Consider the following 14,626-nt stretch of genomic DNA (forward strand, 5'->3'; position numbering starts at 1 on the left):
AATCAAAATAAAATGCACATATGTTTACAATTGGAAGTAAGTAATTTCGTAACAAAGTTTTTGTTTTTGAAAGTGCAATTTTTATTATAGTGTTGTGTTTAGAGGATTCCTGCTTTTGCATGCAGTTCTGCTTTGACTGTAATTAGGTAGTTTTTTTTATTAGCAACTAGTGGTACCTGCACGGCTTTGCCTGTAGTAGAAAATTACAGGCGAACCAAATGACCTTTTATAGTTATAAATAATGGATGATGAATCTCTCGGCAATTTGCTATGTTCATTTGCTTGTCCACGGTTACGGTTCCACGTTATGATAATTTGGTAATTTACTCTTCCACATTATCATAATTTGCTGGGGGAAATGTTCTTAAAATTGAAATAGAAAAAGAACAAAATCAAATTTTCGAAAAATCGCTTCGAGATGCACACCCCTATGCTATGAACCAATTTTGTGTCAAATTTCATGAAAATCGGCCAAGCGGTTTAGGTGCTGGGCACGTCACAGAGATCCTGATATCCAGACAGAAAGACTGAGCTTTATTATTAGTAAAGATTACACAATATAAAATTCTATCAAATATGTCTTTTTCTATAGTGTTAGTTTTAAGGGGTTTGATGGAGATTTAAAAAAGACCCAGGTTTTAAAAGGATTTGTTCCAGAAATTTTGCCCCACAAACAAAATCGGCTTCTGAACTTAAAAACTCTTTATGTACTAAATTGAGACTTTTTCGTAAGAATATATGGTAATTGAAATACTTCTGATACTATGAACTAAAGGCACAGGAAGTTGTGCAACACAACTGGCACATCAACAAATAAGATTCATGCTCTGGATTACAACTCATTTAAAAAAAAATATTGCATAGTTAGAATTTTAATATGGCACATTATATTGAATTATTGAAACATAACATATACTTTTTGGAAAAAGCATACACAGTGAATCAAAGAAATTAGATTTAATTAATGAATTTTAAGCTTGGCAAATTGGACAGTGAAGTTTCTTTTTCTTTAAAAGTTAACGATGCTAAAACGTCAGGCATGCAAATTATGATATATTTTCATTCATGTTGCACAAACAGGTACATTTCATAAATTTAGATTTTTTTTTAACATCACAATTTAAAGATAATTAATTTTAGGTTTCATATCCAGAAGTATCATCACCCAACTGGAAAAGAACGGGGGAAAGTTTTTTTTTCTTTTGTTCTACAGCTGCTTTAAAAATTCAACCTTTAGCAACGTGAAGAACTTGGATCCTTAATTTTAAATGTGCAGAGAAATTTCGGTCAACATCCCATATCTAAAAAGAAAATTCTGAAAATGATTACATTTCATTGCGTCCCAATTAGAAGGAGACGAAAAATCTAGTATTTTCAATTTATAGATGTAAAATATTGAATAAAAATGATAAAACAATGGATGATTTTTGCTCTCATTCAGTGTAACACAAACAAAACTATAAACATGGAGAACATTAAACAAAACAATACAAAAAAATATGTACTTTGATTCAAACAGATCAATTAAAATATAATACATAAAAGTATTTCCCACACCACAAAGTTCATTCTCATTTCACAAGCGATAAAAATTTCAAAATTTCAAAACACAATTCCAAGACTAAAACTCAAAACTTGGAGAAACAGGATATTTTGAGTAACTTGTCAACAAGAATAAAGATTTCTTTTAAAAACTTTTTAACGTACATAACAATCAAAATTTTGAACATTAAAAATGGCAGAACAACCCCTCATCAAATGATCAAACTGAAAAGTAAAATCAAAATGGGCAAGTAGAGCTTTAACAGATGCTGTGAAGGTGAAATTCAGATTCACCGTTTTTTCCTCTGTCCAGACTATTATATGATACAGCTTGAGAAGTGTGTAAAATGAAGAATTACTATTAAGCCATGCTGTGGGACACAGGGATGCTACCTGGTGGGAACATGAGGTATCTGTTGCAGCAAATGAACGTTTCTTCGTAACTCTAAACTCTGGCATGGTCAATTGTTCTGTATCTGCATACAATAATTTTGACACAGGGTAAAAGTTTTAAAAAACTCATCAATTTTAACAAAAACAATCTTCCTATCTTTTATACTCCAAGTAGATGCGCAAGATTTAAATTAGATTATGCAGAAATAACTTTAAGCAGTTGAAGTTGTGCCAGGAAAAATAAAACAGTAAATGCCAACTTCAGGAGGCAAAATTAGTTTCTCTCTGTTTTGCAAATAAAACAAATAGTAAAAACTATGTGCAATTTACTAAATTTAAAATGTAAAAAAATGTCGGGAGTTACAAAATATTGAAAATTTGTTAGAATGAGATCATCAAGCAGATTTAGGTGTGCAGACTCAGTAAAATACATGGGAATTTCGATTATGTTCAGGCAGAATTGTAGGTTCCAAAGTGCAGCAGTTTGTAAATGAAGAAAAAGTTTATTAATATACGTGCCACACCTACAATTTGCTTAGTTTTGTTTTGTTTTTTAATTACAATTATCAAAATTTTTGTTTATACAAAAAAAATGAATTTCAAATTATTGCATTAGTTGGATAAGAAAAGGGAGTTAATGAATGGTATGCTCCCAGTTTTATGAAATCAAAATATAAATCCTGCATCTTACACGAAATTGATGCATTGTAAACACTTTTATTTTATTACATTCATAAAGTTTTATTTTAACTAGTTTAACCTGAAGTGATACAGCATTTGTTGTACAAAATGAAAAATAAACTTTAATGATTTGAATTTTAAATTTGGACCAGGAATCCAAAAATTACCAGTTTTGAAGGCAAAACATTTCTGAGGAGAAAATATCAATAGCAATGCTGTACCATTCCAGGTTCAAGGGGCGAGATATGTTATCTAACAGAATAATGATATAGGGCACCAACTATTTGAGATTCAGTCTTAAAGTAAAAAATAAGTGTAATCATAGCTTGATTTCTACAAATCTATGAGCTCAATTTTGACGAATCTCAAAGCTGAAAAGTCGCATTTGATCACGGAGCTTAATTTCAGACAGGATAACCTACAATTGCAATAAGGGATCAATATTCTGCAGAATTGAATCAATCAATGTAGCTAAGTAAAACAAATGAACAAGTACAAAAATTCATCAAAATTAAATGAGCAATTGAGGAAAATTTCTTCCCAAGGAGGACCAATGGTGTCGCAGATCAATAACCGGAAACAAGAGGGAGATCAACAGTTGGAACCTCATTAGCCCACCAGGGAATGCATGTCCTTTATTTCTTTGTTAAATTGTAAATGTGTTAAGACACCTGAAGCAGAGATAAAGTTTTAAAGAGTCCTCTCCCTGGGGGGGCCGCCAACGGTCCCTGCGGCACTCTCAACCCCCCCTTTGGCGGGAGGGGGCTGTCGGACCCTCGGGGGTGCAGGGGGCAGTTAAGCAGCCACCCTCACGAGCTGCTGTTCAGCGCTCCGTCTTCGCCCTGGGGGGTGGGGGGTCCGTCTTTCCTGGGGGGCATCCGTTCATTGATCTTATCCAGACCTTTTGCCTCCTCAAAGCTGGTGATTTTGTGATGTGGAGAGAAGCCTGCAAGCGCTGAAAAATAAGATTGTTTCATAAGAGGTCACAGTACCTTCAAGACATTTTTTTTTAGTTTAAGTTCATTTTGTTTTTCTTTGAAACCATAACATGCAGACTTACCTGTATTCAATAATTTATTTTGAAATTTTTAAAAAATGGCCACATTTTGTAAAAACTCGAAAAACTTAGAAAATTTTCAATTTTTTAAAATTCCTAGGGCTTTTTTGCTTTTGAACTTTAAAAAAAATTTTTTTTTTTTTGCTAAGCGATCACAAAAATCATCTCTAAAAATCTGCATTCATTTGCATATATATTTATTAGAAAACTTTCTGTGGTTAATTATGTAAAAAATCATATTTTTTCTTTAAAAATTGTTTTTATAGGTATAACATGCTCTAAACATTCGAGTGTTTTATGAAATGCTTATCCAATGCACAGTTTTGTTAAATATATTATCCTGATCGCAAAAATTATTACTTTAAAGCTGTATCTTTAATAGAAAAAATCCTTAGGGATTCTAATGACATGAAACTGCAAAAAAAAAAAAAAAAAAAAAAAAAAAAAAAAAGATCATCCAGAAAAAGCAATTCAAAGTTTTTCTTTTGCATAGGAAAACATAGCGAGCATGACCTAAAACCACTCATTACTTTTCAAATATTTGAACTAAAGCTATGAAACTTTTCCCCTGTGTTTGAAATATTTTTTAGCTCTGAAATAAGCAATAAAATTTTTTTTAGGCGTTTGATCATTTTTTAGATATCCCTTAATAGCAATAGCTGACAACAAAACAGTACAATAGGATGCCAAATATAATGTAGGATTCTAAATGCAATTTTTAAGTAAATTTTTTCACAATACAAAAAAAACTAAATTGCCAATTCTATAATTTGAAACATACATCTTCTTAAACATTATTTTTGTAAAAATTGAGCTTAGATTTTTTTTTTAAACCTTTATTTGCGCAATATCTCACTGACAGAATAGTTTTTAACATATTTTAGACAGATCATTCTCACAGAAACGGTCATTTTCATATCCTTGTAATAATTTACGAATGTTCTATGACTCATACATATTTTTAGTTTTAAATGCTTTTAGAAAGAGTTGAACAAGATAATTAAAAGTAAAATTTTGATATTTTGTTTTAAATGTCTTTAACGTTAGTCTAAAGTACCCAAATGTCATTCCCTCACTTGTCCCCCGTTAGTAAAAAATAAGCAAAAATAATTTCAAAGCAAACAAACAATGAGTATGTTTTCATGGTTTTTATTTCAAAATATTGAAGAATTTAAGTAACAAAAACCATTTTAAATTCAATTTTAATTAAAAATTAGTTCTTTGTAGTAATTTTTAGGTTTGTCCCCAACAGTTAGTGTCATTCCCTCACAAAAGTGAATTTCCTTCCCAGAATTGCAACGAAATATTTTTTTTAGCCAAAAGTCTTGTAATTTACCTCTGAACAATATTGCAACATATTTGCTTCTTTAAGTTATCGGAGATTTTTCTTGGTTCTCAGATAAGGGTTTTTGTATACATCATTCCCTCACATCTGTTTTACAGAAAAATAAAATAATGAATGAAAACTGAACAATCATGAGTCATCAATTATCAGTTAGGTACAGGGTTGGCTTTCTGCCGTCAGAAACTGGTTTCTGCCCTGCCGGTGGCAGAAACTGGTTATAAACGGTAAAAAACGGCAGAAACTGGCAAAAGTTAAAAAGCATCTTTATTAATTCAAGTAATTACAAAATGATATTTGTTTAAGTAAACTAAAAAATGTAATTCCATTTCATCATTGTAAAAACAAAACTCATTGCCCTTGATTTAGTTTGATCAGAAAGAGAACTGTTCAATTGTAGATGCTCGTAACATTTGTATTAATCTAAAGGATGAGAATCTTAAGGGTACTTAAGAAAAAGAAGTGACATACAGATTTAAACAAGCAGTTACTGATTGTCATTTGCTAGCTTATTTATATGTGTCATTTAAAATGCTTGGAATTAAAATTATCATGTGCTCAAGAAGAAAATGCCAGAATTTTACTGCCCACAGTAATCTCGATTTTATACCTAATATCACAGCTCTAAAACAAATTGACCCTATTCCCCAAAACTTATTTTTCCAGTCAAATTTTAAAATCACCCCAATTACTATATAGTGGACCAGTTTAAAAAATATATACAATTGATGAAAGTTTCATGAATCTTTGCTGGATCTTTGATGGCATTGCCATCTAGTTCTTCTGTTGTGAGAGTATTCTGTTATTTCTCCACTATTCATATTAAATTAAGAAATCATTTATATTTTCAATCCACCTTTTCTTAGAGACACCTGCAGAGTGCAAGAAACATAATGTTTGGTTTTTAATGATATTGTAATTAAATTGTGCTTTGGCTAACATTTCATTATTTTCCCGTGCTAAATTCCTATTGGGTATCAAAGATTTCTTTTATGTCATTTTTTGAGTTTTCGCCAGTTTCTGTGACAAATGTGGCAGAAAGGGGTTTTTGCCATGCCTGTTTTAACCGGTTTCTACCAGTGGTTTTAACCACCTCGGCAGAAACTTGTCAACCCTGGTTAGGTATAACTACAAGAATCCAGTTTCAATGAACTTGTCATTCCCTCACTAGAGAGAGAATTGCAAAATCCCTAACTTACCCCCTAACTAATAAGAAACAGCTAACATAATGTCGCTAATCCCTAAAACCTCTGTCTGCAACATTTGCCCTTCAGTTCAAATCAATGGTGCATATTCCATTCAAATGTTATACACTTTTTCAGCATTTTAATTTAAAAAAAAAATCAGTATAGTTCCAGTTTCAGTATGTAAAAGAATTTGGAGCATATTTCCCGCATTTCAAATATTTTTTCAGAATCAGAAGACACCCTTTTGATAAGAGTTACCATTTTTGATGGAGGCTTTTCCTCCCTGAAGGGTGCCAATGGGCAGCTGACCAGTAGGAGTAAGACCTTTGAGCTGCAAAACACTTTCACTTTCCTCTCTGAAACAAGAGGTAAAAAATGTCAGTGACAAAACATGCAAATTTCAATTTCTTTTTATTAAAAAAAGAGAAAAACTGGACATTTTCATGTATATTAGTGCTTTTCACTAAAATAGTCGCATTTTTTACAATTTATTGTAAAATAGTAGTTTTTGCCCATGTTAATTCTAAAATAGTTGCCATAGTTTCCTTCGCTTTAAAATAGAAGCTTTAGCCGCTTTTTCAAAGGCCAGTGGCAACCCTGCCAAAGATACTTACATGGACAAGATTGAAAATTTTTTAAAATGCATTAATTTTAGATGCCATTTCTGGTACTAATGGACAATTATTTCTAATTAAATTATTTTTACATAATACGTGCTGCATAAATTCTTGAAAAAAAATAGCTTGCCCCAAATAATTTGCATAGTACAGTGTTACACAGGTTAGAGCGAAACAAATTAAGTAGTTTTGACAAGCTATGGAAAAACATACGATACATTTTTAGAGAGAGAGAAAGTTTTCATTTTAGAATCACAATATATGCCATTTAATTTATAATAAGTTTTAAAGTAATTTCACCACGGTAAAAGTCATCGGAACTGTATGAAGGTAATTCCTAAAGCTCATTCTCAGACATCTCTGGAAACAGCATTCATATCTTCAATGATCCATTCCTTTAGCTGTGATATTGTGAAGAACAAGTTAAAACAAATTTTCTTTCAGGTATCCAAAAAAGGAAAACAATCGTGAAAGCCCAAATCTGGTGATCATACTGGCTATCCCATCCACAACACCTAGGCGAGAGCCCAGATGTGCTGGGATTTCTATCAACACATTAAAAAAATTTTAGGCTGTTCCTTGATCTGATTTTCTCCAAACCATAAAGGTAAATGAAACGGCACACGGGAGAACAACTGCAGAGACCATCTACAACTGCTTCACACTACCAAAACGTGCATAGGCCCTCCTACAAACTTAACTTGTCTTGCCACACCCTTTATATAGGGACGTAAATCTACAGTTCAATTAAGACATCTACCTATTCTTAACTGGCAAAACATATTCATTTAGGGTTTCAAAACCTAGATTTAATTTCAGATTCTTCAGTAGAACTATATAAAATGAATTTAGAAGATGAAATTTAAAAAAAAAGGAGAGTGATATTTCAAAAGTATATAAATACCTCAGCACGGAGAAGACACGAGCCATTTTGCCAATTGCTCGAATTTTATTTCGAATGACTTCTTTTCGCGCCGTTGCTGCAGCGGCAGCCGCTATAAAACAAAGAATAAAGAAAATTAATAGCATACAGATATTCATTTTTTAGCAGCACAAAACAACTTTTGTGATGCAGTAAGTAAGTTTTTCAGATAAAAAATTTAATATAAAAACTTGATTTTTCAGCATTTGACACTTTTTTTTCAACAGCATTTTTTGAGAGATGTTGCTTAATAAGTTTAAAATATTGTTTGCACACGAAGTATTATGTGGATTCCTGCTTATTTATAGTAACGCTATATTAAAACTTTAAACAATATAATTTTGTGTTAATCTAAGAATTTCAGAAATAAACTAGGTCAATATAGGCAAATATTAAAAATTGCACACAGCAAATTGTGATTGTCACACAGCATTGTATGCCTGTTAACAGTAGCATTACATTACGCAATAGCAAAAGTAAAGAGTGGCACAAAAATTAGCTTAATCATACACGCATAATTAAGCTGGATTCAGGCTGTCAAAATGGCCCTACAAAGCCTTGCTGACTGACAATGCCTAACAGCAACAGAATTACAATTTTATTTCATAATACAATCGGTAAAACATGTTCCCTTGGGTGAAAGAATGTTTAATGATTAATTTTAATTTTGACTGAATAATTGAAGAAATGGCAACATTTAATTATGCGATGATTTCCGGAATTCCCGTTTTTACAGTCATTTCTTTATTTTTATATATTCCTACTGTTATGTAAACAAAAGTGTCGAACCTTTCACAAAAATTCAATCAATCACAACGGACCTTTCACAAAATTGCAATCAACCAGAACGAACCTTTTACAAAACTGATAAATCAAAAAGGATCTTTCACAAATTGTTTATTGAAAGAGCAAATCTGAAATCAAAATAACACATATTTTCCATATATAAACCCGTAATTTTTGAAATATTTTTAAAGATAAATTAGAGGGATTAACTTATACATGGTTTCCAAAATTGTTCCTTTTTTATGTATCGAAATTAAACAAAATATAAACTAATCTGAGGTACCATAAGTCAAAATAGCTTCCAATTGTAAAAAAGCTCAAAATATTTACAAGATGCAAAAGGATTGAAATCCCAAACACGGAAGCAATTTTTCGCGATGTTGAAAATCGAACCCATGTTCAGAAAGTTGCATTAGTGAAATACTTTTTAAAAAGTTTTAAGCATAATCCAATGATTTTTGAAAGAATTTAAGCACTAAGAAATTTTTTCAAGGTTTTCAAGCACTTGAAAATGAACTTTTTTTTTCAAGCACTTTTCAAGGTTTTTCAAGGACGTACGTACCTTGAAATAGATTCAACAAAAACTGGGTACTTATAAGACCCCAGGGGTGTATATTGGGGAGTTCACATTAGGGAAGGGAGTGTTCAGATATAAAGAGTCCACTGTAGTTATCCTTTTGGCTCCTGGAACTGCTGACATGTGGTAGCTTTATATACATGAAAAAATGCACGCATAGGTTTTTGTCAGGTTCAGAGAAGATCTCCCACTATCTTCCTTTTGGTGAATTTATAGTTTATGAATTCAGATTTTTGGAATACGAATTGAGTCTGCGGCCAGACTGGGTCAGTAAAACTTTTACCAGGTGAGGGGGGTAATTAAGAGGTTATCTTATTTTGGGCTACTCTGCGCAGTGCTTAAGGGGGGGTACGCCATCGCCCTTAGAGGGATAGGCACCCTTGGTGCGTTCATACACTGCTGCAGATAACATACTTTTTGTTGAAGGAAAATTTATTCTAAACCTTGATTTTTCAGGCACATTGATCCTAACTTACTAATTAACAAAAAATTAAAGGGATGAAAGCAAAATTTTAGTCCTCTGGAAGCAGGTATTTATGTTCATTTGCCGATTGTGATACCAGGAGTGAAAGTAGCAAAATTTCTGAAGGCTGAAATCTATGTAAATAAAACAGAATATATGTGTATATTTATAATATATGAAACCTCAACATATTGTATGTTCCCTATATCAATCCACAGCTTATGTCAGATCTCAACCAAATTTGACAGGGAGGTGCGAGGGCCCCCGAGAAGGAACGTAGGGAGGTTTTTGAATGTCAAAAAAGAACCAAACCATTCCACATTTTAATTTTAGGACCCGAAAATGGCATTAAATGGCTCTTTCTACCTGAAAATAATTATCTGATTGAATTGATTTTAGTCTCATTCGAAAGCAAGAAAATAATACCCAAAAAAAAAAAGATTTACATCCATCTATTTACAAAAAAACCAAGGGTATAAAATCATCAGGAGAAAGGTTTTATGCATTTTTAAGTAATGGAAGATCAATATTGAATAAAAAATTTATCGTCTGCCACGAGCTCACTAGTCAGTTTTAAATAGCATGAATAAAATCATTGAGAAGAAAGATTTGTGGCCATTTCTTTTCTTGACTGTGAGTTTGCTTTGAGGTAAAAATATCCCTGTTTGATTATTTTTCTGCCATTTATTTATTTTTTTGTAGCACCAGCAGAAGATATTCAAGGATTTTAGTTGTATTAAAAGAGGGTTGTATTTAATTTATTCTGGTCTTTTAGATTTGCCTTTTATGTTATTTAAGAATGGAAATTTTACAGTATTTTTTTGTCGGGGGAGGGAAGTTTATTATTTAAGTTAAATTGTCGAACATGCATCACTTGATGTAACTTTCATTTTTGAGGTAGACCTTGCAAAGCCAGGTGACGCAGCTTGTATTTCAAATAAAAAAGGAACTGTTTACCCATAATAAGTGTTTACTAAATGAAAGAGAGCTCTATCTTTAAATTCTTATGATTGCTTGAAAACTCAAGTTATAATAAATTACTTCACTCCATTTAAGAATAATACATTTTTCTTCATTTGTGTGTGGAAATTCTTACAAGACCTTAAGATCAATGCAAAGCAAATGAATAAAATTAAAAAAAAATATATAACAAATATTTTTTCTTATACATTTAACTTTCAAATTATACATTGTTATGAACACATAAAATTCATATTTTGTATATTTGATTTCGATAAATGGAACACACAGCATGCTACATAAAGATTTTTCTTTTTAAGTTATGCATTGAGATGACAAAATATTTTATTTTTATTTAGGTATGCAGCTTAAAACAACATTTTACATGAATATGCTCCACAAAATTGACACAACAAATATTATTAAGTCCTACACAAAGAATTACACCAAAGCAAAGCTGTTTGTTAAGCTATGTAAATCACTTTTATTTATTTTCATATTTACTTTTCTTTTTCTATTTTTAATGAGGGACTGATCCGTTTAAGTCTTATACTACAAAACAAATGTAGATAACAAGATTTTTTTTCATAACTTGTCAAAAACAAATTTAAGATACTGGTTGATCTGACCAAAAACAAAATGAAGCAAAGTTATAAGCTTTCAATAGCATTTCATTTAACAGCATCATATGTTTCGGCATAGTTTCCACAAATAAATCTGCATTTTATTATTGAAAAAATGAAAAACATAGTGAATCACATTTCTCATTTAGTTTTCATAGGTCAGAACATACCAAAATTCAAAGTGAAAAGAATATAACACGTTAGTTCAGGCAACACAGAACATTTTAGGCTTTCAATTAAACTTTTGCAAGTTCAAGTTCAAAGTTTAAAAAGCAAGCGTTAAGATTTAATAGTTAGAGATTTAAATTTTGAGACTGGAGAAAGGGGACACTTTAACATAATGAAAATTTAACTAAGAGTTTTCTACACTCTTGTAACTAAAAGTTTACAAATACTAGATTTATTATAATTTCAAAACGTTCATATTGTAAAACCAAAGGGCAAAAAAACATGATTTTAGCACAAATTTCAAAAATATCACTTTTGTGTTTCAGAGTTTAAATGATTATTGAAATGTCATTAATGAATGCATCATATCTATACCCAGGAGCTCATAGAACTGATAAAGGGGTTCTGTGCAAATCAAAATCATTATCAGCAATTTTTTTTTTTTTTTTTCAATGAGTGATTTCATAGAATTGGTTTGCTTAGTTTCCATGCAAAGATATTTCTTTTATATTCAAGTTAAATGTTATTTTTGAATGCTATAATAACTTCTAAACATCAGTTTTTCTTTTTTCGTCAGCAAGACAAATTTTGTTTAATTAAAATAAACTTTTCTAATTTACTTCACAACTTCCATTTCTTTCTTGGTTTCCAGATTCAAAAATACAGTTTTAAACCTCCCTAACACCCTTCATTTAAAACACTTAACAATGTTCATTACATTATAGTATTTCTAGGAAAATTTACATAGCTTAACAGTCATAGAAAAAGGAAGGAACAACAATGCATCATACAACTGTGATAGCAAAGCACACATCACTAAAAAAGTTTCATAAGCATATTAACGATGACTGCACAGTGCACAACACTATCTACGGCACACACATGAGGAATTAAGTGCACTTACACGTGGCAGTGGATGAGAAATGAAAGAGAAAAAAAATTACATGTCAGATGTATCATTGTCAATAAATTCAACAAAAAAGATCAAAAATAATGCTTCATTTTCAAAAAAGTAAACATGTTCAACTTAAAAAGAATGTTTCACTGTCAGATGAGCAAAAATATATCCGGCTTGAGCAATTTTTCAAATTATTAGTTAGCAGAGAAAAAAGGAAGCTTGAATTTATTCTTAATTACTCTGCAAAAGATAAACTGCAAAAAACTTCTCTATCATAAATATTTTCATTTATTCAAACCAGCTCCTCCACAATATATTGAACAAAAATTATTATAGAACAAATACGTAATGGTAAAAATGTCTATTATTTTCAAATTAGAACCAGAAGAATCTCAAATCTGACTCGAAATGTAATACATGTTACGTATATGGCAACAAAACAGGGATTTCAATTATGAGTAGTTCATTATACAAATACAGTAGAACCTCATTAATCCGAACTAATAGGGGATTCAGGTCGTCCAATTTAACGCAAGTTGTGCAGTTTGAACAAAATAACCTATAAATTGAGTCAAGATACATAAACGAACTATTGTGCACAGTAAAAACTATAATTTGAGTTTAAGAGGATGAAATATAAAACTGCGCAAGAGATCACAAACATACATTATAAAAAAACAAAATATGGCTTACAAAAATACATTATTGCACTAACTAAACTTTTAATTGCACAGAATGTATATCTAAACGGCTATTTGGATTAAGTAAAGTCCAGTTTTATGAGGGTTTACTGTATTATCAATAATAAATAATAGGGATTCAGTACGTCTAATGAACATACTGCACCAGATCAATTTGTGAGATTATTGGAAATAGTTAGATGTTTCAAATATCTACCACAACATCCAAGCTTAAAATATGTGTCAAGAAAAAGCATGAAAAACTAATGTTAATATTTTAAGAACTGTTGTTTTTTTTTTTACTTATCTGTAATCATTAAAACATTAAAACTAGATTATATGAATAATGAAAGTAAAGCAAAAGTAAAGGAGTGGTAGCATTTTTGGGAATATACTGTTAAATGATGCAGGAGTAGAAATTTAGAAAACTAAGTCAATGGTCCAACACACCAGTAACTACAAAATTTCACTGGTCCGAACATACTACCGTAGGAAGGTAAAGTGCAGTATCCACAAAAATTAGTTTTTGAGATATTTGAAGAAACCAGTTTTAGATTCTACAGAAAAAATAAGGAAATGCTGGTATTTGACGTTTTTTCGTGCTTTATTTTCAGTGTAAAGCAAATAAATTTGTACAAAAAACTAAAGTACAATACAGTGAACTTTGTTAAGTCTAAGATGTAAGGAAAGTGAAAATAATTCGAGTTATCGAAAATTCGGCTCATAAAAAACGAAAAAACTACAGAATTACTACCACTGAAACTCATTAAATTTATAACATGAGTAAAAATTGATAAAATAAAGTATCAAGGAGATTATATATGTATAGTTTCCATAATTGACATGTAATATAATCACTATATAAATTTAAGAATTTGTATTGGTTGAAAAACAAATTAAATCTTTATGCTGAAATATAAGTTTTTACTCATTAAAAAAAAAAGAAATCATTTTTAAAAAAATGCAGGAATATTTGGACAGGATTCTATGAAAACGTGCAATACATCTGCTGCTTTTCTAATATCTTCAATAGAAGGTAATTTTATTACTGTCTCAAATTTTTACTTCTCTTCAACACCAGAAACAGTTCGGCTATTTTCATCTACCTGTCATAAAACATCTTCACTAGTTGAGTTCTCCGACTTAAATTTTGTCATCAACAGTGACAAAATCCATAAAATCTGTGTTTCATTGAAAGTTCATTTACTTTTGTAACAAAAACTTCACTTAATTTGCAAATTTAGCCTTTCTTTTTGTTCAAACTATTGGGGAGAAAACAACTTTGACTCATAGAGTTACATTAGTAAGGAAAATCTAACGACAGTCATGAAATAAAATTTGGCTCATTGAATATTTCGACTTGACAAAATTCGGCTTATCGAAAATAAATAACATTAATTCCTTATTCAGTTAGATGGGAATAAAGATTCACTTCGACTCATCCAAATTTTTGACTCATCGAAGTTTCACTGTAGATGACAAAAATGCAAAAAAAGCATTAAGGTCATCCCAAGTAGGATAGAGTGATTGGACTAATTGCCAGAAGTTATCAACCACTTAGTGTACAGAAAAAACACAAGGGTTTTAGCAGGTTTACAGGAAGAGTAAAATATTTTACTCAACTCAAAGACTAATACAGCAACTTGGAATTATCTACAACAGATTAATGAAAAAAAAAAATCAAAATTGAAAAAAAATTTCAGTCAGAAAGCTTTTTTTTTTGTATTGAT

The 14,626-nt window shown here is 30.8% G+C and overlaps 1 protein-coding gene across 1 annotated transcript in view; it reads right to left on the reverse strand.

The window, feature by feature from the left end:
- Positions 1–3,300: 3,300 nt before the first annotated feature.
- The window catches only part of LOC129231092 (serine/threonine-protein phosphatase 2B catalytic subunit 2-like), a 109,695-nt gene continuing 98,369 nt past the window's right edge, over positions 3,301–14,626 (reverse strand). The window contains exons 11-13 of the mRNA XM_054865342.1: positions 7,724–7,814; positions 6,461–6,558; positions 3,301–3,571 (exon numbers count right to left, since the gene is read on the reverse strand). Of these exons, the coding sequence (XP_054721317.1) occupies positions 3,426–3,571; positions 6,461–6,558; positions 7,724–7,814 (335 nt within the window). The 3' untranslated portion in view covers positions 3,301–3,425. The remainder of the gene's footprint in view (positions 3,572–6,460; positions 6,559–7,723; positions 7,815–14,626) is intronic.

The sequence above is a fragment of the Uloborus diversus genome, chromosome 1, assembly GCF_026930045.1.
Source record: "Uloborus diversus isolate 005 chromosome 1, Udiv.v.3.1, whole genome shotgun sequence".
Lineage (NCBI taxonomy): Eukaryota > Metazoa > Arthropoda > Arachnida > Araneae > Uloboridae > Uloborus > Uloborus diversus.